Here is a 26,980-nt window from a genome sequence, read left to right on the forward strand (position 1 = left end):
CTCTGTGAGCTGTATGGCCTGGACAGGACCTGCCAGCTCCATCCTTTCCACATACCTCAGGTTTTTGGACCTTGTTTTGTGCTCCTCTGGGAGGATATTTTAACTCCAGCAGCTGGAGCCCAAAGCTGCTCTCTCATTCCGTGATTCCATCTGCCAGATGCAGCAGTTGAACCTGCTGCATGTATAACTCTGACTACCAGGTAATAAAATTGAGAGGAGAGCGAAAAGTCCACATGGTAGTTTATATCCTAACTGTATTTCTTTCAGATAAATATTTACCTATGCACACACAATAGCACATACAAAGGAAAGGGATATTTGCACTTTCTCTGAAAAGCTTCCAGAGATATTCATCTTTAATATTCTAGCTCAGCACAGCTCACAAGCTACACAATATCCTGCAGAAATCCCTTTCATTATCTGTGAAATGCCTCATAATGTTCTAGTCATAATTTGCTTTGACATTAAAATAAAAATGTTAATATTCTCAATATCTCCTTTCCTTGCTTATGTTCCTCAGGAAGATCTGGCAGCCCACGGAAGCCAGATGGTGACTTGAACTTCCCAAATGAACTGCCTGGCTGCTGCTACTGAAAGGGATGGTTTTGCTCTCTCCTATCTCATCCTGAAGGGCATGTACCTAGTCCTTCCTTTGCTTTGGCACTGACTCTAGTCTATCCTTCCAGTGAAAAAAGGCAAAGAGGCTATTAATTAGAGATAGCTGAAACCAGATGAGGAGAACATGCTTGAAGAAGGAAGAACACTGTGAGAATACTTGGAGGGTTCCTTAAGGGACACAGGGCCACCTGCAGCTACACAGCTCCAAGGTGAAGTCAGGATGTCAGACCAGGACTAGGACCAGTGTGGAGGCTACCAGAGGGATAAGGCAAGTATAATACGAAACTGGCAAGCAAGGCTACGACAGCACAGACCTACAGCATAGCTCAGACAAAAATCAGAAGGGTCAGAGCTGAGCTTAACTGGGTCTGCAGTTCTCTGGGACAAGGACTGTGGGGTGGAGACCCCCAATGATGCTTCTTAGAGCCACTAAGATCTATTAGTGCCCGATGAGTCCTGACAAAGACAATTACTCATTTTGATTACCAAATTTGTTCATGGCTTGACATCCGATTATGCCATGAAGCTCACACTTCCTCATTGCCAAGGCAGGAGAAGCGAGCAAAGCATGAAAATACCTGAAATACCCAATATGAGAATTGTTATAACACTAAGATACTTTAAAAACAAAACGTAGTATGTGGCTGCAGTACACCCCAGGGCAAGGAGTGGACCAGACCTGGTGTGCTCAGCGCTCTGTCCTTCAAAGCCTGAGGGGTTGTGGAAGGTGGAAAGAGACAGAAAAAGAGGAGTACAGACTATATTTTGTCTACCTGAACACCTGATCCCAACAGGGCACTGTCTCTTGCCCTCTTTGGGACAAAGATGATGGGGTGGGGTGTGTCTGTGGCATCTCTCTTACAAGGAGGGACCGCAGGAGCTAGGCCTGTTTGGTCTGGAGAAGACTGAGAAGGAATCCCATTAATGTGTATAAAGATCTTAAAGACTGGTGCCAAGAGGATGGTTCCAGACTCCTTTCAGTGGTGCCCAGCGACAGGACGAGGAGCACTGGCTATAGACCAAAGAACAAGAAGTTTCACCTCAGCATAAGGAAGAATTTCTGTATATCGAATGTGGCAGAGCACTACAGCAGCTGCCCGGGGAGGGCGTGGAGTCTCCCACAGCGGAGACATTCTGAACCCACCTGGATAAATTCCTGTGTCACTGCTGCAGGTGACCCTGCCTGGGCACGGGGGATGGACCGAATTATTTCCATAGGTGCCTTTCAACCCTTAACAGTTCTGTGGTTCTGGCATTGGAACGGCCTGCCTACGGAGGTCCCTGGAGGTGTTTAAGGAAAGCCCGTACGTGGCACATGGCACCACGCTGCTGTTCGGTCACTGGCCGGACTCGCTGACCTCGGGGGTGTTTTCCAGCCCCATCACCCTGTGCTATATGGGCGATACTCGGTGCCCGAGCGGACCGAGGCCGCTCCCGCCGCCCTGAGGGCGCTCCGCCCGGCGGGCGAGGCCGCGCCACCGCACGTCACGGGGCGGGGCGGGTCAGCCATCTTGGGCTCGCCGGGCAGCGAGCGAGCGGGCGGGGGCGGAGGCAGCGCCCGCCCTGCGGAAGTCCCTCGGTGCCGCCGAGCGCAGCCCGCCGAGCGCCGCCGGAGCCCAGGGCTGCCCGCCGTCCCCAGCACCGCCGCTACCGACCAGCATGGCAGGGCGGCTCCCGGCCTGCGTGGTGGACTGCGGCACGGGGTGAGACGCGGCCGCTGACAGCTCGGGGCCGCCCGGGGCGGGGCCGGGCGGGTTCCGCCGCCGATGCTGCTGCAGATGGCGGCGGGGGTCGCGCTGCCGGGCCGGGCAGCCGCGCCCGAGCCGCCGCGGGGTCGGTGTCGGGAGGGATGGGCCGGGCCGGGCCGGAGGGAGTATCCAGCCGCCTTCCCTTCGCCTCCCTTCGCTTTCTGCTCGGCTGGAGCCGTGTCCCGGCTCGCTGCTCTCGGGCCGCCCGGGGCCGCCCCCATGGGTCCCGGGCCGGGGTGCGGGACCTTGTGCGGCTGCCGGGGCCGGGGGAGGCGAGCGGGGACACGGCTCCTGTGGCTGCCCAGAGCCCCCGGGATGCCCCGGCTCGGGGGAGTCGCCGCTCTGCCCGGCGCCATCTGGGGGGATCGTGTGTATTTATTATTTTTTTTAATGTGCGGATAATGTCATTTATTCTCTGTTACTTCTCTCTGTGGAAGAAAAAAACCCCTCCCCTTCCATCGAGCAGGCGCAGAGGAACTTCCTTAGTTTTGTCAAAGCCTCTTCCTGCTTTCGGGCTTTTATACCTTATAAGGCAGTTTTCAGTGTCAAACCTGAACCAAATCCGCTCTGGAAACGCTTCTTTTCGTTCAGCAGCTGCCAGGCGGTGGAGAGAACGCGGTGCCCGTGATCCGTAGCACAGGGAGCGGTGCGGGAGGAGGCCCCGGGGATCCGGGCTCGCTGTTGCGCGGCTGCCGAGGCTGGGGCAGGGCGGCAGCCCCGGAGGAGCCGTGGGAAGCCGGGCCGGGCGCGCTCGGGAAGTGCGAACAGCGACCCGCGGGCTGCGGGGCCATGGAAAGAGGAAATGTCTCCATCAGGCATCAGGGTTTCATTGGAAGGGAAAGCACTGCTCTGTAGTCAAGGCTCTTTAGCTGCTACTGATCGCATTGTTTCACTTTTGTTTTCCTTCTTGCTAAAAATAAAGAAAATCTTCAGCGAGTGCTCTGAAGATGCAGATATTTATCATGCTTTCTTGAAAGGGCGTGTTCTTCTGCAACCTAAGCACTGGTTTCTGAAAGCCATTTCTCATCATCCCCTCAAGAGATTCTGTTTGGTGTAGGACATTAATAAATGTCTTTAGGAAGAGCAGGTATATGTATGTGTGTGTCTGATGTCTGCATGTCTAACAGTTGTATGAAGAAGTCATTCCTGTAGTGAAAGCAGAATTAAAACCTTGAATTCTGTGGGATGGAGGAAAGTTAGCACAGTGGGAATGAGGTTGTGTAGCTGAGTGTAATAGAAGTATATGTGAGTTTAACATGTGTATATGTGCTGTTTGTGTTTCAAATCAAAAGATCTGTAGCTACTCTGCCACATGCCACCAGAGGCTTTTTGCCATCCCACAAGTTTGTGTATCACCGGTACTCCCATTAAAGGCAATAATTATATTTTTATAGGTTTGTAAAGTACAGGTTGTGACCACTGCATTAGAAATCCACTTAAAGCTTTCAGCAATGCCCCGCAGGAGCAGCATGCAGGCACAGAGATGTGTAAGAAATAACTTTGTCTTGTTGATGTGAGAGGTGTACCAAGGGACATGAGTGTTAAATCTTCCTGGGGAAGATGTGCATGCAAGTACACCATTAATCAACTTCACTTCAGAGGGTCTACTCTGTAATATTCTTGAATATGATGTTAGTCAAGTCATGCTCCTGTTTAATTTATTTCCCTACAAATCTTTAAAAAGTGCTCTAAAATGCTGTTTTACTGTGTAGTATATATATATATATTTAAATGCAGCCCAGCCTATTTTACTCTCTAGGCTTTTAATTTCAGGTGAATTTCCTCATCTAAGGTTGTTCTTCCATAAAATTCTGCTTCAAGAAAGTGGGGGTATAGACTTGTAGCACTGAAAAGATTACATAGTGTTGGGGTGGTTTTAATTCAATAATTTCAGTAGACAAAAATATAAAGTGGTGAATTTACAAAGGAAAAATATGATAGTTGAGGTGAATAACAGGTGGGTAATGGTGCAGTGGGTTATGATATATGGCTTTTATTTTTTAATTTGGTGCAGTCCTCCCAGTCTATCTCACTTTTTGTGTGAGAACACAAACTGACAGCCTGGTGCTTCGTGCAGATCAGCTGAGGTCTCAATGTTCTGTCCTGTCTGCCAAAATGACAGAAAGCAGACAAATTAAATATAGCCCCCAAAAAGAGGAAAAGAGGTTTTGGAAATACGGCCAAAACAGAAAGGGTGAAAGGAGCTGCCTTGCTTCAAACAGGCTTTAAATGTGTAGTGATTTTACAGTAAGTAGGCTTTTTTTAGGGGGAAGGGTTGATAATTGGTAATCTCAGGAGAATTGACCTCAATCAGCAAAAGGGCAGGTGTAGAAGTGGCATTGAGGAGTGTCTTCCTGTGTCTTGTGCCTGTAGCCACAGTTCAGTTTGTTTATCTGAGTGTTAAATTTTGTTTTTGTTTTTTTTTTTAATGTGTATGTGCATTTTTGCTGGTTGAGACAGAGATGAGAAAGGCAGTGGAGTTCTGCTTTTCAGTATCAGTCTGCACAGATTATACAAATGATAAGGACTTCTTTCAAAGCATAAAGAGACCAAAACACAGAAGAGATTGGGGAGATAATATAATGACTGTTGCTTGAGGTTTAAACAGCTCGGTCAAACTTTTCAGGGGTCATATAAGTGTGTGTCATACAGCTAGAGCTGGGAAATGGGTTTAGTCAGTGACATGGTAATCACATGCATCTGAAATTCTTCCAGTGTTATATTTGTTACCCTGAAATTTGCATTCTTTGCTTAAGCAAACTTGATACCTGGAAAATAAGGTAATTGATACCTAGTAAGAGCAAGTAAATACTTGTGGTTTTAGAAGCTACTGATGTGAAGTGCTGTCCTTTTAATTGTACAGTAGAGTTAAAGGCATGATATGAAAAATCTGAAGAGCCCAGTTAGTTTGACACAATTGTTAAAGCCAGTATTATTTATTTCTATAACTGATAGCCTTGTCTAGTTTAAAGTATACTTTTGTTCTGTTGGATAATCTGTAGAACAACACTGTGGACCTTATTGTCATGAAATCTTTGTTCATGTTAACAGTGAATTTGACTTCACTTGGCTGCTGAGAGCCCCTCTCTTTCTCTTCTTTCCACAAAAGATGGGCACCAGGTCATGGGTTATGAAATAGCACCTATATGCTATTCTGTTTACATCCTTCAAACGCTGGCAAAATTTTCATTTTCCTGAAGTCAGTAGGTATGCTGTGAATGCAACTTACTTCATACTTTGGTGTATCTAAGGATTACATGCATTTTAAAACAAAAATTCAAAATAGAAGAATGAGATGGAATTCTTCCCATAAAGTATGTGAGCAACGTACCAAAGAAAGGAAAAGGCTCTTAGTCATTTTTTAATCACAGTAGGCTGCAGTCTTTTGCTCTGTGCCTTTTGGGTATTTGAATTGTTCTTGCCGCCTCTTCTAGAGGCGAACACAGCACTGCCTGCAAGTCATGATTAAAAGCTCTTCCTACGCCACTTTGGAATTTAGCTTGATTAGGTTGACAAGTAGATTTTAACTGTCTTTTTGTGTGAATGCACTTTTTTTCTTCAGTTGTAACTTGTATAACACTGAATTAGCTCATTCGGGATGGCAGATAATTGCAAGTGTTCAAATTAATGGCTCTTCAGCTGAGCTGCAGTAAGTGGCTATGCAACTGCTACACTTCCAAAATGAGAACTTAATTATAGCACTGAAAGGGATTTACAGAATATTATTTGTATTTTCTATACCTGAGCTCTTTTTCCTACACATTTGTCTGCCATTTTTTAGTGGCTGCCAGGTGGATCCATTCAATACTTGAGTGTCAGTGGTGACCAGCTTCTCAACAGTGTACTCAAGAGTCTTTTGGTGGGAGGGTCATCTCTGCTGGTAACCTTTCTCTTGAGTAAATTGGTTATATGATTGTGTGGAAAAACCCCAACCTGTTGTCATGGGTCTTGTTTTCTGCATGTTCTCATATGCCAAGCTAGGCCCCTTTTTTATTTCCCATACACAGGTTGCAAAAAGTGATGTTTTTAATACTTCTTTCTTGCATGCTAGGGGTGAATTAAAGGGCTTGGGGTTGACTGGAGAAAGGTTTCCTGTTCTTGATGGGAACTCAGGATTTCTTTGACACCTCCTGGCAGTCTGGGTTCCTGCTGAGCTGAGAGCCAGGAGGATTGAGGCTGTTCAGGATTTCCAGCGTTTCTTGGTGTGGAGTTGCAAGCTGTTCTTTGGAATGAGTCACATACATCTCTGAGAGTTTCTTGGCTATTTGGTCTCTCTAACCAGTGCTGTGAATGAAGAGTACATTTGAGCACACAGAACCTCAGAGAAGCAGAAGCTGGCTGGAGTGAGCTTTGCTTTGGGGAAATTCTGTACTAACCCTACTGCTCTAGCTGATCTTCATGCAGCACCTCTATAGCTCTTAAGGAGAGCAAAGTATTTATGGGTTGAATGTCTTCTGATGCGATAAGCTATGACAGGATTATGTCGTTCTGTTTCTCTTCTGGGTTTTGACCTGAGAGTGTAAATGAGTACAAGATCCATGAAAAGCAATAATCTTCAACAGATCGCAAAATCTGTGAGGTGAGAAATTCAGTGCTGTAAAATCAAGGTAGGAGGAAGTAGCAGTGTGTTTTGTGAGTTCTTGAACTATTTAGTATTTTATACAGTGCCTTTAAATTATTTTTCTTTCTATTGTTCCAGACATGGGTTATTTTTACAGGTTTTTCAAAACCTAACTTATGTTTAGTATAAAGATTACAGCACCGTGATATTTTTGCAGTTTATACTTCAACTGGATATCTTGTCACAACCTTCTGTGGGCTCGAGTCTTCATGAAAATGTTCTCTTTCGGGCTGAATTTTCTCTGTGTTGTGTCATCCCAGAATTAATTTTTCAGTCTGAAAAGCATGGACAAAACATTTCCTTGATGGCATTTAGAAAAAATACTCTTCCAGGTTTTAAGAGTATCTTTTGCTTGCCAGTGGCTGAAGTGTGGTTAGGGAGGGAGGGGAAAATGTGTCATCCTTCATGTGGAGAAAGGAATTGTACTAGGTTAAGAATTGATTTAATACATTTAAAAAGCATTTGCAAGGAGACTTTGAAGGCTGCTGATGACCTGTGGTGTCTCTTGGATGAGTCTGATCCATTACAGTCCATGTTACAACACTCAATGCTGAGAGTATGTAACATAGCTAGGAATAATAGGAGTTCAGTTTGGAGTACATATATTTCTATTGACACACTTTTTTTTTTTTTTTTTTTTTGTAATTCCATCATAGGGATCAGTTTATATCTCATTTTAGTGCATTCCAGAAGCCATTTAAGATGCATGGCACCTTCCAGCTCTTGTGTTTCTGCTCCTCTTTGCCCATGTCTCACTTGTGCTTGATACAGAGGAAAGGGGTGGTGGCATGTCAGGGTAGAGGACAAACTGCTTGCATCCCTGGGCTAGATCTGTAAGTTAATGATTAATGAACCTCCTTCTATGAACTGCAGGGTTTGAGGTGTGCCTGGGATGGGCAGGTTCCCTTCTTGCTCCTTGGTGTGTTTAGCACCTGGCTTTGACTCTCTGCCCAGCAAGTGTTGATTGCATGATTCCTATGGATATTTCCTTCTCTAAATTAATTGAAAATACAGTTTTTAGGAGTTTAGAAATAGTGCACCAGTTCTGGGTTGTAATCCATGCTCTGTATTGCTTTATAGGCACATATAAGAAACTTTGCAGTAGGTCTGTCAGTTCATGCAATTGGAAAGTTTCAACACAATGTTTCAACATTTAGTTTCATCATTGCAGACTTTCTTTGGGACATGCTAAAGGGTTTTGACAATTACAAACAAACTTATTTTTAAAAAAAAAACTTAAACGAATGCTGGTCCAAAATTAGACTTCAGGGAGACAAGGTTAATTTCAAAGGTAAAATAACTTAAAACATACTTGGGTTTGTCCTCAAGGAAATTCAAAGTTCTTTTCTGCTCTATGTAAGAAAAGGAATCTCTTTTGCTTTAGTCTTGAATTTTTGGTTTTGGTCACTGAACTAAAATATATTTAGGTGTACCAGTCTAACAGAAATCATCCTTGAAGATGCTAATTGGATTGCAAACTTGTTAGTGCCCATAGCAGGGTTACTTCAAGCATCAATCCTTTTCAAATGCTACGAGTGATGTATTGCTGGGGTTTTGTTTATTCAATTATATCCAGAATTGAAAAAAATAATAATTTTATCCACTGACTTAATGCAGAGTAGAATATGATTCTTTTTTTTTTTTTGTTCTGATCATGGGTTTGCATTTCTAAGACTAGACGGAAAAACTCCAGATAAATGTACGGTTTAAATTTTTTCTGGGATTTCCTTTCTCTCTTTATTATTCTCCTGTGGTCAGTGCAAATGTTTGCAGCTGTGCACAGGATGTGTTTTGGCATTCTCAGGCTGTAGAGAGCAAGATGCAGACAGGAGGTTATCTGTTGATACTTTATTTTGATAAATAAATACTATTAATGGAGGAATCCAAATTGTAATTCTTTACTTAACACCACATCTCTTATCTAGGTTTATGGTATTAGTGTTTTTTTTTTGTTGTGACTTGCCTTAGATACAGAACATTGTTTATCATCTGCAAGAACTTTCACAATACAACTGCTTGCGTATTTATTGTCAGACTTAAGAATCTCTGTGATCCTGTAAAATGAAACTTGCTTTTTATAGTAAACAATATTTACTGGTATGTTTTTGTCCACAGCTGAGTGGGGCATTTTTTACTACGTGCCAACTGTTTCTAATAGGAACCATCTTCTATTAGAAGCGTGGTGTAACATGATAAATATGTAACCTGGTGCTTTTGTGCAAGCCTGCTCTTGATGGAAAACATTTGGTTACCTGCTGAAAGGCTGAAGTGGTAGTGGGTGCACAGGGCAGATCCCCTGGTGCTTGCTGGCTGCTCCTGCCCTCCATCCCTGCTCTCCCAGTCCATCATGGTTCGCCCTGCCCTCTGCTCAGGTTGATGGGATTGGGGCTACAGCTCTTGGGTCAAAGCTGCAGCTTCACAAGTGCTGAAACTGTGCAAATAGCAAGCACAAAAGCTCAACCTTTTTTCCCTTTTTTTTTTTTTTTTAATGTGGGGTAACTTTACAGCTTTAGCCCCTTACTGCATTTGCTTGAAGAAACTTGCAAGTCAAGTCAGGCTTTTTCTGCATCATAAGACTTAGATTTCACCTGTTTAATTTCTTCAAGTGCAGGATTTTGTTTACTTGCATCTTATGTATGTGTTCATTCAATTGATCCTTCCTTTCTTCATCTGTTGAAAAATATATATAATTAATTTATTTTCTTGGGCTTTTTCTTCCTGATAAATGTCTGTGCAGTCATAGAATATTCTGAGTTGGAAAGGACCCACAAGGATAATTGAGTCCAACTCTTGAGGTTCAGCTTATTTTGGGTAAATGATATAGAAAGTTGGCAAATAAAGCTCCCCCTCATACTAAATAACTTATACTGTTAAGTAATTATTCATGTAAGACTGCCAAACTTTTGCGCATTCTTTCCTCATTATTTGGAAATACTGCATGGAGTAGGCAGGCTGTGAAAAATGTTCAGAAAGCCTGGAAAAATGAAATACAAATTTATTAAAAAGCCTATCAGTATAGGTGAGTGCTGTGTGAGTGTGGTGTAACACAGAGGCACTGTTAAGACACTTGTTAAAATGAATTAGTCTAGAAGTCTCAAAGGAAGCAGTGAGTAGAAAGGGAGCATTTTGCCTTTGCCAACACAAACTACTCTACTCTCATTATACAAAGATAATATCCAAAGCCGTTTGCTCTTCTTACTTTGAGGAAAATGCAGTTAAAGGAAAGCTTTAACTTTTGTGTTAAGGTATGTGCCAGCATTAAATATTAGAAATGTGTTTACAAATACAAATAAAATTGACAAAGACTGCAAATTTAGGTGGTAGTATCATCAAGATGCCAGAAATTTGGATTTTGTTAGTTGTGAAGACTTAAGTATGGCCTGGCTTCAAGTCCACTTTTCATGGTTCAGTTATAAGCCAGTCTTTTGGACATAAATGCATCTTATCTTCCTCTTTAAAGAGAATTTTTCCAGAGTCAGCTTACCTGTGTTGTTCATTTTTGTTGGGTTGGTTAATTTTCAAAGATTTGGTGGTAGTAACCATAAAGCAAAATTGAATGTTTTTGATCTCCTACTCCATCCAAGTGTTAGTAAAGTTAGAAGCAGCACAATGCAGTAACTTCCTCTGTTCTCTAGACTGGTGTTAAAAATGTCCCCTGAAGGCCTGTATTACAGTAGATGTGAATTTGTTCCCAGTGCTCTGTAGCACAGGCTGCTTTTGCCCCCATGTTCCTCTTGGCCATTCTGGTCTGGCTCTGTGCAGCTGTGTCTGTGGTTTTCACTCCCTATTTTAGCTGGATTTTACTAGCAAGCAGTACAGTTGTCTGTGCTGACTTGTAGCTGCTGATAAAAAGCAGCACTGGATAAATTTCTATACAGAAATACAGATGCCTTTAAACGTAAATCAGCCTTTTTTAAAGGTGTTTTTATCTATTTAGGAAGTAAATGTTAGCTAGAAGCACTTCTCTTTCAAGCTGCTTTTGAGCTCATTTATTAAATTGCACACCAATCTGCTTATGGTTTGTTTTACTGTGACAGTTTCAGTATGTGGCACAGAAGTATTTGTTGCCAAGGTGAAGGTTCTTGCTTGAGTGGGCTGATACTTTTTGGGGGAAATACTGTAAAATAATAGTTTCAAACACACAGTAATACAGTTAATTCCAAGGTCAAGCTTGTAGACTGTGATATTTTTAACATCTGTTATCTAGAGAGGTCCCATATGCCATTGAAATATTGTACTCCCTTTTACCATTCCTTCATGTGTCTGATCTATGGTTTAAGAAGGTTCTCTTTACCTGAGAGTGCCTCTAATCTTGTGGGTTTTTTCCATTTATAGAGAAAATTCTTTGGTTTCCACTATTGATTCCTTAAAACACTTGTTGATCAAAAATGTTTCAGAATTTGACAGAAGCGTCTGCTCTTTAAAAACGTAAACTAGTAATGTGTAAATGGTAAACTGTATCAGCTAAAGATGTAAAATATAAAATACATGGCTAATTTCAAAATCTTGCTGTCTTATGTTTTATCAAGGACATTTAAAAAGAGATAGTAAACTAATTTATTAATACAAGTCCCATTTTCCTAATATAATCAGTCCTTCGGGGACTTCTGCTGCTGCTTAACCAATTTGCACTTGATGCTGGAGCTGGGACCTTTTTTAAAGAGGCAAGACAGCTTTCCTCTTTCACTGTAATTTTCTCATCATTTCTCTTTACAGGGATTTCAAAAGTAAATACTTCCTAGGCTTTTCAGTCCCATCAGGTTGAGAGAACAGTCCTGACAGAAGAAGAATGAAAGAATAAAAGCATCACATAAAAACATAAGGGCTTGTTCAGGCTTTTCAGTCACATGAGGCTCTGTGTATGAAGACTAGGAATTCATCCATGTTTGAGAAATGTTCCACTTTTTTTAAGGCAGCTGTTATCAGAAGACATCAGACAGTAAAAACTTGGTATCTATCTTATAATTCCTGTTTATATAGAATTTATCCAGGTTAAAACAAGAAAGGATAAAGCCCTTTTTGATAAAGTCTTTGATGGACAGACCATGTGTAAGGAGCTGGTATTGAGGAGCTGAATCCCTTTCCATTCTGTTAAAAAACTTGGGGTTTTTGCCATGAGATTTATTTCATGCCCTTTTGAATATACTATCAAGAGTGTGTGTTCCCCTTAGAATCTCCACATGCTGAGCTTTTCTGTAGTGCCTTCTATGCCCTGCTTACTTAATTATAATTTTTTTTTGAGTTAAAGTAATTTAGTCAGCAATGAACATGTGTTGAATGATGAGTGTTGCAATCATCTTGCTTTCTGTCTTTGGCCCTTGTTTCCTGGAGTCTTTTTCATGTGATTTCAGTAAAGAAATGCAAAGCACTCCTGCCTTAGGAGAGTTCATAAACACATGGGAAGAGGCTCTCAAGGGAAATGGGAGATGGCTCCAGACCCATTTGCATGGAAGGGGATATGGAGCCGGGATCTGCTGCCTGAGCAAGAATGACACCTTGCAAAAAGGCAGTATCAGTTTACATTTAAGAATAAATGCATTTAACTGTGTAAAGCCTAGTCTAATCATGGGATGTTAGACTTGCTTGGAGCAGGACCACTTGGACGTGTTCTGCATGTGAGCTGAGGTGTGTTTAGGTAGGGAAGCCTTGCTGGGCTTGCTGTACAGGCTGTGGTACACAGCAAAGCAGAATTTTAGAAGTTACATACATGTAATGTCCTGGCTGTGGTGCCTGGGAAGCCCATTGCATCTGCAGGGTGAGATACAGGCAAAGGATGTGTTGTACTTGGAGTGAGAACTTGCACAGAAGGGTTGTGTGTGGCTCAGATGGTGAACAGTAATTCAGACCCATCATGAAGGGAGCAGTTTGATGAACAACAGGAAAAAATAATAGCACTCTGAACAAAATGCCCTTGTTTTCCTAGTGATGCATCTTGAAGATAAACCAGAAAGAGACCATTTTGATTTCCTTCAGTTTTGGGTTTTTTACTCCCACTTGCTCTACTTTTCCTACAGAAAAAATGTTTATTTTTTCTTTTGTTTATTTTTCAAGTTGCTTTGTGTCTTCCCAGTGGGACCAGCATTGCAGGTACACCTTACTTCTGTTTGTGTGTGCATTTTAAACACGTGACATTTCTGCTAGCCCAGGTCATTAGGAGTAGCTGAGGAATAGGCTGCAACCCAGATTTGCTATAGGAGTTGGAAATCAGGTGATTCTTGTCCTCAAGTGCTCTTGTCTGCTTATGCTTGGTTAACTCCTGTCTTTGTGCAGAGCTGTCAGAGAAATGGCACAATTTGTGTTGGACCCCCAGCTCTGTGGTACTTCAGGAGCAGCTGGACAGCTGCATTGCCCATGGAGCAGTTGTCTCCCTGTTCCTCACTTTTGTTAGAACTGCAGTTGTGCTTGAACTAGAGTAAATAACTTGGAAGAATGGCATTTGTTGTGGGTAGGAAGGCAGTGGAGCAAAGGCACATGGTCATTGTGGTTTGCAGATGGAGGTTCTGGTAATGACATCCTCGTTACAAGTTCTTACCCTCAGCACTGTTTCCTTTTGGCTTTAAAACTGTCCGCATGACTAATGCACAAGTAACCTTCCAGTGACATTGCTTTCGTGTCATAGCCTCAGAAACATCTATTCTAGGTGAGAGAGCACATGTAAGAAATCCCATTAGTGCTGTTGAGAGCACTCTGGAAAGCCCTTTGGCTGTCCTTCCAGAGAGCTCTTGGGCAGAGTGCAGAGCTGCTGTGCAGTTTCAGGATTTGAGTTTTTGAGGGTGGTGGTCACATGCTGAAGCTGTTTCTCCACTGATAGGTGAGATAGGGGTTAGTAGAGTTAACTCAGAAGGAGCCTTCATTAGTTACTCTCCCAAACCTGTTTGTGCTATGAATGTCCATTACAAAAATATCATGTTTGGTTTATCACAAATCTGTGTAGCCTAGAGAGTGGTGTTCCTATGTATATGTGTATATATATATATGAATGTATACGGTAGACAGACACGCACATATGTATAGAGACTGTGCACTGCTCTTGGATACTCTGTAGCTGATTTGCTGAACTAAGGCTAAAGGCCATAATTATCCAACAAATTTTTTGGCTGATTGTTTCTTTGGCTAATAGGCCTACAGAAACACTTCAGGGAGCTGAACATAGAGAAATAAAGAAAAACACCCGAACAGTCAAGGCCTTTGGGAGTTTGTAAATGAGTTCTGTGTTACAGGTTTTAATAGAAAGCAGCTTCTACCATTACACTCCTGTGTGCAGTGCCTTGTGCTCTTACTCCTGAATGTCCCAAATTCCATGTGGGAAAGCACAGTCCATGTCTCTCTCATTAATGGGGTGTGTCTGCCTCTCTCCATTCAAGTCCCTTCTGCCACTCATCAATTCTGGGTAGCAAGACAAGGGGTGATTTATGAAAAATCCAGTATTGGTTCTGCCTTCTGATATCTCTACTATCAGAATTCTTTTTCTGTAGCAGCAGTAATTCCTGCCCTGAAGAAGCTGGGGTGTGCCTTTTTCCCTTGTGAATCATTCATTAGTCAGACACACATTGCCATGTATGAACTCCTTGTGGAAACTGTATACTTGTGGAATCTGGATTGCCTATAGTTTCCTTCTTTTAATGTGATTTAAATATTTACTTCAAGTGGCAGTGACAGATCTGATCAGTCTGAATAAAACATTGTATCTGCAAAAGTTAATTTGTAAAGAATCCCATGGTGACTAGATTGTGCATTTGGAGAATTGAAGATTTTTAATGACTTTCATTCACTTTGCCTCACCTATCACATTTTTAGACTCCATTTAAACTCAAGAGTATCTCTATGTGCATTTAGTTATGAAAATCAGATTTAGTGTTTATAATGTGTTATGCCATGGTCCCTGGCTGTGCTGGGTTCCTGAGGCTCTCAGGGGAGCAGGGATCCATCCCTGACCTGTGTGCCAGCAGTGCTGGAGGTCCAGTTGTGCAATGAAGTCTTGTACATGAGAGATGTGAAATCTTGTGTAGGACACTGCACCGGAGACTTGCTGATACAATGCTCTAATATTCGGAGACCAAAAGTCAGGCAGGTTTTTTCCCCTTTCTTTTCTTAGAAACCTAAAAATGCACTACAATTTTTTTCCCCTGAGTCAGTACACTTCTTGCTGAGTAGGCCATAGTATTTTTATATATGCTGATTTTATGTCTGAATACGCTCTTTTTATGTAAAATGCATCTTTCATGAGATTATTTTTCTTTCAGTCTTGCTGGCTGTGTGTGTGCTGGGCAAACTCCCACCCACAAGCAACTAAGCTGCCAGTTACCTGCAGCAGTTCAGCTTTTGCTTTCTTTGAAATACTGAGTTTAGAAATCAAACAGTTTTAACCTTTTTACCTGTTGAAAAACACTTCTAATCTAGTTGTAGGTTTACGCAGCATTCAGGCTCCAAAGTTCTTGTGTAGATTTAACTTTAAAATCTACATACCACAGTTCTGATTTGCTGGGGAAGGTAGAGGGAGTGAGTCAGTATTTGCTGGTTTGCTTAGTAATTGTGGCACTAAAAACCTTAGAGCACTATAAGTACAGTGAACAGTTTTATTCTGTGTAATAGGTTAAAGAAGCACCAGTTGGTGCAATTCTTGATATTTCTTTAGGGAAGTAGATCTTTAACTTGGATTTGAGAAAATCCAACTTCAATGAGCAAAATCCAAGTTGTGTCTCCTGAGGTGAGGCACATATAGTGCCTAATGCTGATGTTTTTTGTGATATGTGAAGTTCTTTCTGATATTTAGTTTCTTTTTTCGTTATTTGTTATCTTCTGCCTGCAGAGTTCTCTTTGTCAAGAAACATTCCTGTTGGTGGGTATGAAGTCAAGTTTCTGTGCATGCTTACTCCCAACTCTTACAGTGTGTACAAGATTGGGTTTACAGCTTTGAAAATACACCTCCTGCAAAGCATTTGTGCTGTTAGATGAGGTCCTGTGCTAGCCACTTTGTTATTCAAGAGAAACCCACCTTCCCCTCTGAGTGTCTGCGTGTCTTGGCCCAGCTCTGATGGGTGCAGTCAGCCTCAGTGACAGGAATTGTGTAGGTGTTGCTGGGCACAGGGCGCTCACTGCTGCGGGAGAGGCGGCGCAGGCAGAGCTCCGGCAGCAGCCCTGCTCTCCCAGCCTGGGAGCCCAGCCTCGCTGTGCTACTGCCATGGATTTATGCTTTGCTAGAGTTCCTGCTGCCTTACACCTCCTGTGTTCTTCAGGATTCCATCGCAGTGCTGAAAGCTGTGGAGGTGCTACTACAGCGTTCATGCCTTTGCTGATGGTGCTAATTCAGTGCAGCTGCCTGACTGTACAGGGAAAATGAGAACTTTGTCATGTCTGTGTTTGTTTAAAACATGTGGGTAAGCTCGAACTCTTGAGCTAGAGCTGTGCATTTTGGTCTGCATGGTTTAGAATTTGCCTATGCTGCTTTGGTGACAACATTTCTAGCAGCTGGTTCTGGTACCATGAGTTTTGTAGTTATTTTTCACGAATACTTCGTTAATTTCTTTAGTTTTCTTGCATCATGATAATGAAGATAATGTGTATATCCATAGCACATCCTGAAGACTGGGTGTAGGCATGTAGTTATTTTCCTCTTTCTTTCTTTATTCTTATTAGACACATTTTGACACTGTTTTCCATTTGTGAAATGGAATGGCTTTTGCTAGGATTTGTCATTACCAGCTGCTTGTGACATGAGGATGACCAGCCCTGCCTCATGCCCAGCTGGCAATCCATGGGCAGGGCAGCTTTTCCCCCTACAGTTAAGAATTACAAAGACACTTTTATCACTAGCATTAACTATATGAAAGTATTTCTATGGAGATGCTGGCTGCTGAGCAGGGAGGAGCTGCACTGACAAAATTATACTCCTAAACATTGATAGATTGAATTACACACTTTGTGTTCTTTAGTAAAATGTTGTTAGAGTAGAAGTTAGCAGTGATGCTTGATTTGTGGCAGGGAATATTGATTTATACTTTAAAAGACAGAAATTCTTAGTTTGCCTTAGTTTTTTTTTTGTTTGCTTCTTTTTGTAGAAAAGTCAGTGTGGTGTCCTGATACGGGAAGAGGAGTCTGCTCATTAAAAAAAAGAGATATCTTTGTTATTTGTGGTATTAAATATTATAACCAAATCCTTTTCTACCTCAACAGGTATACAAAGCTCGGATATGCGGGTAATACTGAACCCCAGTTCATTATCCCTTCATGTAAGTATTTGTTACTTATGTATCAATGCTGAAGTTACTCATGGACTTTCTGTAACATGCCATAAAAAACCCAAAAAAAGCCAACCATAAAAGAGAATGACTTGACCTCTTGAGTGATGGCACAGAGTAATAATGTGGATTTTTTGTTTTGCTACGGATACTCAGTTTAGAAAGATATATTCATTAAAAAAGGATAATAATAGTTGAAGCTAATTTTTTGGACTTTGAAATAGTGTAAAAATCTAGTAGCATGGCTACATTTACCTTTTAGGAGGTTTTTTCCTGTTTAGTGGCTTATTTGGTAGAATGTTGAGTTGATTATAACTGAAAAAAAAAAAAAGAAAATTGTGTGATTTAATATCTCCAAGGTTTAAAATGTTCTATTTGCCTGGAATTTGTCAGTGTTACAGCTATGTTAATTTACTGTGTTTTGCAAATACAATGAGAAACCATGTCAGTTTTTTCCCCCAGGTAGAATAGCTTATTTCTTTGCTTCTTCCACTCGAAGAGATACAGTTCTACTCCGGAGTGTGGAGCTCACTCAGCTTCTCTTAGAAATGCTTCACCTTTTGACCTCCTACACCACTTGGCAATTCCTCATTGTTCATCTGTGCCAAAGTAATCACGGATTACATCCTGGTGAAAAGGAATTATTAGCACACCCAGTTTTCCTTGCAAATAGAACAGGAAGAGAGCTGGAACTAATACTGCTTCAGCACAGTCACTGTAAAATAGAACTTGGGCGTTCAGGCTCTGTGTTAATTTTTCTGGGAAACATACTTCAAAAAGTAATTTTCATGGGAAGATAAGGGTAATTCACCTATGAGAACAGGAGAATGGATTCTGAAAATCCATTCCATATCTTTTATTTTGGCTTCTGATAGGTATTTCTTACATCATTGGGTTTTCAGATTAACTTCATTAACTTTATTTCAGTGTCATAAAACACTCTACAGTTTTGCTTTTCACACAAAAGCTAGTTTAACATTAGATATAAAAAGCTTCTAAACATTGAAAAAAAACCTTTACAGTGCTCTTTAAACTTCATAGCACATGTTAAAATATAAATATATAAAATACAAAATATAAGTGGTTATTTAATTTCAGATACATAGAGTTTACATACTTTTTCTGCATCTTTAGATTTGGTTATTTAATTTGAAGATCACTTTCTTGTTCTTTGAAGATCACAAAAAAGAAGAAATATCATGATATTTTAAACACAGGGAATGAAATGACCTGTCAGATCATTAAGCAGAGAAATTTATCCAACAGGGATGCTATTAAAGTAGAAGAGAAGGAGGGGAAATGAGGTTTTTTTGATGGCCTTTTGATACAGTGTGGCGTATGGAAAACAGGGTGCTCAGTCTAGATGCTCCTGCAGCTGAAATGGCCCTTGACTGCAATTCTCTCAATAAAAAAAACATTTTTCTCATTTGTGCTGCAATCCAAGCTAGATAATTGCAGTAACAGCATGAATTTGTGTTAATCCTCTGCCTTGAATGAAATAAAATAGCACTGGGTCAGTCCACAGTAGAGAAACAAAAGTAAGAGTACAGCTAAGTACATTTCAAAGTAAAATGTTAGAAAAAAGCACTTTGGTGTCTATGATTTCCTTAATGTTATTCCCTGTGGAAAAATGGTTTGGTTTCTTCTTGCACTTCTAGCAGTGGCATTTTATAGTTTGATTCTCTAAAAATAATGTTTGCTGCTAAACAGGTCTGAGCAACATTCCTTGTGCCTTGTTCACTTGTAGCTTATCTTATTCATTCCTGCTCTTAACAAATTTTTATCTCCTTATGATGTGTTCTTGATTTTATTCTGAATATGACTCTGTAGAGATGATAAATGCTTACATGAAAAGTGAAGTAAATGAGAATATATTGAGCCAGTTTGTTGATGCGGCTTGGGTTCACTGCTTTCTTCCCTGGCTGATTTTTAGATCTCAGATGATTAATTTTGCTTGATTTTTACTCACTTAAGCAGGTTTTTCCTGATGTTTGTTAAAACGGGAGTCACCTTCTTTCCATTACCCAGTAGTTCCCTTGAGTTTTCATTATTTCAGTTTGTCTGTGATAGCTGATGGCCTATTCTTCCAAAAGAAAAAACTGGCTTGAGTAGTGGTTCAGCACAAAAATTGATTCAATGCAAGGATGTTATTTTTTTTTCCCCCCCTAAAAGCTTTTAATTCTTGTGCCAAGCAAACCAAAGGCAACTGCTCTGAGTATTGCTGGGATACTGCTCATCCTCAGGCACTGCAGCTGAGGTTTCATCAAGATTTATTTTCTTGTTTGTATTTTCAGGATATGATTCTTGGTTCAGGTTGTTTGCTCCTAATTTCTGGCTTTCAAACGCAGGGCTGAACAAGCTGGCCTTGAGGGCAGCAAAATATTTGAGACCTCCCGTCTTGTTTTAGGCTCCTAACAGGATGAAAACAGTAGGGCTTGAAAGTTGGTATAATTCTCTGGCAAGTGGTGGATTTTAATTGAAAGTCCTTGAGGATAGTACACATCTGGACAGAAAAATTCCCCTACATGTGTGAGCTTCTTAACAATGACCTGAAAATATTTGCCAAGGTTCCTCTCTTGAGTTGAAGCAAGCACCTGCCTTGCAACGTTTTCTTCCCTGTGATTTTAGCTTCTGCTTCTAATCTACCCCCCTTCTATTTGGCTTCCTCTGCTCTTCTGCTTCCTCTCTGCTCTCCTGTAAGCAGCTACAGAAGTTGCAGTATGATTCAGTTTTCTTCCTGAAGAGCTCAAAATAATGACTTCTGTTCCATCCTGTTCAGTCTTTCACAACATTCAACTTCTTGGTTCCTCTGGCTCTGCTTGTGTTGCTCTCTGTGGGAAGGAAAGGGAGGAGGATGATCCATGAACTCAGGGTGCTTTTACCCCTTAGCAAGATGCTGATTTCCAGATCCTGTAGCTGTGCTGCCCTGGCTGCTGGGCTTGAGACTGCAGATATTTAACGACTTTTTAACAACTTTTCTTAAGCTTAGTTGTGAGCAAACATAACTTCCTGCTGAAGGTGAGAACTAGAAAAATACTTGTGCAATTGAGAGGGCTTTTGGAGCACAACCTTAGAACAAACAGCTGAGGCTGATCTAATGCTGCTTGTATATTCTTTTAGAATTTCCTTATCTGTGTGAAGGATTGTTTAAAGGCAATTAGTAAGATTTGAAAAAAATACAGCAGATACTGCTGGTAGCTGGGGAGTGATCCTTTTTAACAGAATAACAGCACTAATAACACTTAAAATTGTTATTATTGCAATATGCAGAAAATTAGCACATTTGTTGAATAAAATGAGATCTGTAGGGATATCCTATTTTAATGTTTCTATGTATATTTTATCTTCATGATTGTGTGTTGAGTGTCTAACAAGTAAATTTGTATTTAAGTCTGTTACTGTATTATTTTTTTAAATCCTTACCATGCTTGCCCATGACAGGAAGTCAAATTATCTGTGTTCTGTGTAGCTTTTCTGAGTTATGCTTGAAACAAAGGATGATTGTGATTAGAGTATATCTGTTTTTTCAGTGTAGATTTTCTTTTATTGATGACCTACAATAATGTTTGTGTTCTCTGTTGAAGGTATTGCTATCAAAGAGTCGGCAAAAGTGGTCGATCAAGCACAAAGGAGGGTTTTGAAAGGTGTGGATGATTTAGACTTCTTCATTGGGGACGAAGCAATAGAAAAACCAACTTATGCAACCAAGGTATTAATAAAAGTTTTAAAAGTAATTTTTTGATAGTGTTTAGCAAGCATCACATGTACAGTAAATATAATGTTAAGAATGCTTTCTTGATAACTTTAATCTTATTTATTTATTAACTGTTTAAATAGAAAACAAGGTTTGGTATTGGTTTTGTTGATTTTGGGGAGTATTAAAAACACTGTGAATATATATATATTACATATAAAGATATATATTTCTTGATAAATGAAAGGACGCTGAGAGGGTGTTTAGTGGAAATGCCACATTCTCTTGTTCCTTGGCTTCTGTCAGCAGCATCAGAGTGGGACACTGGGCTGGGGGAACTTTCAGTTTATCCCAGTGCCACCATTCTGCTGTACTGAAAAAAATGCAGTGTGTTGTCCCTGCTACTCAAGGTTAAAAACAGAATTTTGAAGAGGTGAAGCTTAAACTGAAGTTTCTTGCCTGTGTAGATAATATACTTCTACTGCAGTTGAAAAATAGATTTTTTTCCTTGGTTTTGGGGGGTTTTGTTTCTTTTTTCTTCTTGTTTCCAATTATAATTGGATATTTTTCTCCAACAGTGGCCTATCCGCCATGGTATAGTTGAAGACTGGGACTTGATGGAGAGGTTTATGGAGCAAGTAATCTTTAAATATTTAAGGGCAGAACCTGAGGACCATTATTTTCTTTTGGTAGGTAAATTTATGCCCTGCTTAAGAAATTCCATGCAATAAATAACAATGTGCTGACTTACGTAAATTCTCAAATATAAATATGCATATTTTGAAAGCAAAAGTAAATAAATTACCTGGAGCTTTCTTGATGTGCCTTAAGCCATCTTTAATTTTCTAAAAATGTCATTGTGTCAGAATAGCAAACATTTCTCTGTTCTCTTCTCATTTTCCTCCAAATTATCTGATACCTCACTTTCTTATTTTCCTTCTCCACTGAACTCAATAATGTCAAGTTTATATATTTGAGACAAAAGAAATACTTGTGTTTTGACTTTCCGTAATTGCAATTATTTTGTTTTTACAGTACTGCCATCTGGATGAAGTATCTAGAGAGTAAATTTCTGTCTTTTATTTTTTGTGAAACTGGAAGGGTTGATTGTCATATTTGGGATGATTAGATCTCAAGGTCAATGTTATTCTGAAGCATCTGTCGTTCCTTAGTATTTTATTTAGGGCCATTGAAATAGGCAATTTGGTTTAGTGTGTTATTTTGTAGACCAGGTTTGGAATTAGAGGTGTTGGCCATACTTGTTTAAATGCCTTCACCTACTTGAAGCAATAACTAGGTCCAGTTGCTCAAGGCTGTGTCCAGCCAAATTGTGAATACCTCAAAGGATCAAAATGCCATAAGAACCCTGGGCCCCTTTTCAGTATTTGACCACCTTTAAGTTACCTTTTTTCCTCCTAATACCTACTTAGGGTTTCCCAAGTTGAGTTTTGTGTCTCTGGCCCCTTGTCCCAACACCTTTGTGAAAAATCTGACTCCCTCCTCTTTTTACCCTCCTGTTACACAGTTGCTGCAATGGAAGAGTGATATTTTCTTTTCTCAAGTATTCTGTAGCACTATCCAAAATGCTCCTTCAGAATAAAGCCTTGAGTATGTTTGATATTTCATTGAAAGCTGTAGCACACTATTATGGTTTTATGTTGTTCTGCTCCTCTCACTTGAGTACATTCCAACAGCTGAGCATAACAACTTGTGTTACAGTGGCTGCCTTCTGAAGGAAAACAGCTCTTTTCACTGAGAAATCTAAAAAATGTCATCCTTTAAATGTGCTAAACTGCATCCTTTAACATGTTTTGATAGTCCTTGATTCTTTCAAGTGAAATCAAAAGTTGTAATGAGCTAAGCAACCCACAAAGGAGGTCTTGGGTGTAAATTCTTAAGCAGTAATGGATGTAGTTTTTATTACACTTTTTTTTTCTTTCTTTTAATGCAATTTGCATAAATTCTTAAAAGCACCCTTTGTCCATTACTATTTTTACATGCTATTGTTGTTGAATGACTCATCTTAACAAAAATTAGGAGTTGGTGGTTCTTTTTTTTTTTAAAGTCAAATGTTTGGTTTCAGTGTAAATAAAACTCACTTTTTTTTTTTTTTTTTGTCTCACAGACTGAGCCTCCATTAAATACTCCAGAAAATAGAGAATATACTGCTGAAATCATGTTTGAATCTTTCAACGTTCCAGGGCTATATATTGCTGTTCAGGTAAGGGCAGGGCTGTTGAAAGTCACAGCTGCAATATTTCTCCTTGGGGTAAAACTAATTTCACTGTGAAAAAACTGTGTAAGTTTTGAATTTGTTTATGTCCTTCTGGTTGGCAGTTCCAGCACTGCATGTTTGGCATGCTTTGATTCTGTGGGTGGTTACTGGATACTGTTCCTCTGTTACCTCTACAGGCTTCTGAGCAGTAGAGTATGATATATATCTGCTGCATCATAAGTAAATAAAATAACCACACCACATCATAGTAATTCTATTAATCCAAGAACTGAACCCCTTTCAGTATGAAGTAACGAAAAATTATGTTTGAGCATGGCTGAAAAAACATCAGGCACATGTCAAAAATTACACTTGTACAGCTTCTTTTTCTAAGAGGTTGTGTAGACATATATAATATTATTAAATCAGTTTCCATGCTGTAAATTATCACAGGGTGTCAGTCTGTCCTTGAGGGGGGTGGTGGAAAGTGAAGTCTGCAGGCAGATGTTTTGCTAATATTTGATTTTGGTGTGTTTTTTCCCCAAGGCTGTCCTTGCCTTAGCTGCATCTTGGACGTCAAGACAAGTAGGAGAGCGAACACTGACTGGCACAGTTATAGACAGTGGAGATGGTGTCACTCACGTTATTCCTGTGGTAAGTGTGCCTCAAAGCTACACTACAGCTTCAACTGGAGAACAATTTGTCCTCTGAGTTCTCTGAAGTGTACACCTACACACACTGAAGTATAGATAGGAAAATGTCAGATAACTCCCAGGGCTGTGGGTGTGAGTTTTGTAGTGCAGAAACTCTTGAAGAACTCTGTAGCCCTGAGTTTGGCAGAGCTAATTGTCTTTCAGTGACTTACCTTAAAAGGTCAATTGCCAAGGCCATGCGAAGTGATGGGTGAAATTGCTTTAACATATTTCCAATTTGGTTTACTGGTAAGAGTAAATAGGCTCTTTATAGTAGTCAGTACAAAGAGTTTGACTTTTTGTTTTCATTTAGCTCAGTCCATTTATATATAAGTAGAAATAATACGAAGTGTTAGAGGGCAGATGTTGTATTGTTTAGAGTTTTTCTGCATCTGTTCCAGTGTTTAGTAGTGCTTCAGCCATATAAGCAAAGTCAAAGTTCCTGCTTGACTGGAAAAAAACAACCCCTAGGGCTGGTTAGTGTTGAATATCCAATACAAAGTTGCTGAAGCAGAAACTTGGATGATTGTGTGATGTTTTATTAAATAATGAACACCTAGAGCTGCAGTTTTCTTACTGTCAGATTATTGGGTTTTCTGCAGGTATGGATTTTCTTTTGAAAAGCTACGCATTCAAAAGTTTAAAATTTCAATTTAAAAGTTCAAAAATTTATAATTGGAATATTTAATAGTCTTCTTTATTTCAAGTGGCTGATAATAGGTTTCTCTGCCCATCTTTCCTGGGGGTGTTAAATTCCTGTCTATGTACTAGATACATTTGTATTTTCAAAATGAAGTTAGATTACAGTTTTTAAGACAAAGATATGTACAAAGCTTTATTGTGCCCCAGTAACATCAATTTTTTAGAAACAGTAGCATTGGTGGTGGTCAAACATACACTGCCATGTGGCAATTGCTTATTAATTTTGGTGGAATTTAATGGCTAGATCTTTGTTCAGACTGTTAATCCAAGTTAGTGTATTTTTAATAAGACTTAGGAAACAATTGACATCTCCGACCTTCTACAGGTAAACTTTTAAAGTTGTGCTTAGTGGTCCAAATTACTGTTTAAAAGAGTTGAGATTTTCCTGATTTGTGGGTTTAGATTTTTTAAATTGAAATAAGAGGAGGTATTCTATATAATTTGAAGCATTAAATTCCTTTGCACAATATCATTTACTTCTGAAATTTTTAAACATGTTAAATAAATTGTCAACAATGTTCTACCACTTATAAAATAGATAAAAAGGAATTAACGAACGCTTTTCTCTGTAATGAAGTTAACAGTAGTGGTAGATTTTTTTTATGACATTGTTTTCTGTGTTAGACATTTTTGTATGAACATAAGGTGTGTGTGGATTTAGGAAAAGTGAAGCATGAGTGTGATACCTGGACTCCTCTGTTTGGATTTAGCAGGTCCAGTAGGGTTGAAGGCCAAGCTTGCACACTTGGTTTCTTTGTTTAGACCAGATGTTTTTAATGCATTGATGGTGGTCCTCAGGATGAGTGTGACTTGTAAGGGTAGGTTGATGGATGAGGATGGGCCAGTCTGATGTTCTGAGCAGTCCCAATTAATGTGCTGAAATGATGCATTTTCTCCCTGCTTTCAGAAAATTAATTTTGGTTCATGTGGATTGTAACGTCTTACATCAGTGGCTGTGACTGCAGGGCCACATCACTTATTCTAAAATAATATTTCACGAAAAAAAGGTTTCTTGACCTTTTTGGTAAGAGTAACCTCATTTTGAAGAGAAAATAAAGGCCAAGGAATAGTGAGTATAGTGATTTGTCTGCCTTGTGTGCTAGTGACTTTTCTGTTCCTTCTAACCTTGTAAGAATTATGAACCAATGCCATGCAAAGTAAAGTAAGGCTCTACTGTGAAGAATTTGATTTGTTGTCATTAAATGAGCCAGTCTTAAACGGCTTTAGCCTCAGAATCACAGGTAGTGGGTAGGAGTTTAGACTCCATGCCTTTCTCTCTCCCTCTGAGGTTTGGTGAAAGTAGCTCTTATCAGTATCTTTGTCCCCATTAATTTTGTTTACAGGCTGAAGGGTATGTGATTGGCAGCTGTATCAAACACATTCCAATTGCTGGGAGAGATATCACATACTTCATTCAGCAGTTGCTGAGGGAGAGAGAAGTAGGAATTCCTCCTGAACAGTCCTTGGAAACAGCTAAAGCAGTGAAGGTAACGTGAATGTTGCAGATCTTAAAGTTATTTTATATCATGTATTTGTATCTGGTTTTAAAATACAAGAATATCTGAAAGTAATTGTCCTCCTGAGTAATGGGGCTCTGATTCTAAGTCATATAAAAATGTCTTAATAGTGTAATAACATGAAATAGCTTAAACTCAAGGTTTACTGTTGGGCTACACTCACTCAGTCTGGCCTGAAATTTCACCCTTCACCTGTTGTCTTCCCTTTCTCTTCCCCTCCATTATCATTATTGTTGTTGTTATTATCCTGTTGCTATTATTACTGTAATGTTCTGTTGGAAATACTGTTAGCTGGATGTGTCATATAAAGAGCTGTAATTGCTCTTACATTCTTTCTGAATATTAATGTGTTCTTTTTTGTAACACGTTACATAGAGAACAAAGCAATGCTGAAAGACATTCAGCTTAAAGTACACTTAAATTTTATTTCCCTGGCAGTTCTTCACTGTATTTCAGAATTAATTTCTCACAATCATCGAAGTTTAGAGGAAAAGCAGAAGAAAAGTAATTTAGCTCAGCAAGAGCCTTCAGTGTCGCACAGAAATGATCTTTAGTAGCAGAGCCATTATCTACCTGTGTACAGTAGATGTCAGTTCACCTGTTTTGAGGCATATTCTTTGTCTGCCAATGTAATACTTTTAAAAGCTTAAATTACTGCATTTTTTGAAATTTCATATCAGTTTTCTATACTTTAGGTAGTTCTAACTGTACTTATTCGATTTTCAGGAGCGCTTTAGTTATGTTTGCCCTGACTTAGTAAAAGAATTTAACAAGTATGACACAGATGGTACAAAGTGGATTAAACAATATACTGGAATTAATGCTATCTCAAAGAAAGAATTTACCATTGATGTTGGTTATGAGAGATTCCTGGGGCCAGAGATTTTCTTCCATCCTGAGGTAAGTTGATTTGACTAAACTTTCTGTTTTAAAAG

At 39.9% G+C, this 26,980-nt stretch overlaps 1 protein-coding gene across 1 annotated transcript in view; it reads left to right on the forward strand.

The window, feature by feature from the left end:
- Positions 1-2,120: 2,120 nt before the first annotated feature.
- Positions 2,121-26,980, forward strand: part of ACTR3 (actin related protein 3) — a 29,187-nt gene continuing 4,327 nt past the window's right edge. Inside the window, exons 1-8 of the mRNA XM_058840162.1 lie at positions 2,121-2,321; positions 17,161-17,216; positions 20,810-20,934; positions 21,498-21,608; positions 23,045-23,140; positions 23,681-23,788; positions 25,872-26,015; positions 26,772-26,945. Coding sequence (XP_058696145.1) covers positions 2,278-2,321; positions 17,161-17,216; positions 20,810-20,934; positions 21,498-21,608; positions 23,045-23,140; positions 23,681-23,788; positions 25,872-26,015; positions 26,772-26,945 — 858 coding nt within the window. The 5' untranslated portion in view covers positions 2,121-2,277. The remainder of the gene's footprint in view (positions 2,322-17,160; positions 17,217-20,809; positions 20,935-21,497; positions 21,609-23,044; positions 23,141-23,680; positions 23,789-25,871; positions 26,016-26,771; positions 26,946-26,980) is intronic.

The sequence above is a fragment of the Poecile atricapillus genome, chromosome 5, assembly GCF_030490865.1.
Source record: "Poecile atricapillus isolate bPoeAtr1 chromosome 5, bPoeAtr1.hap1, whole genome shotgun sequence".
Classification (NCBI taxonomy): domain Eukaryota; kingdom Metazoa; phylum Chordata; class Aves; order Passeriformes; family Paridae; genus Poecile; species Poecile atricapillus.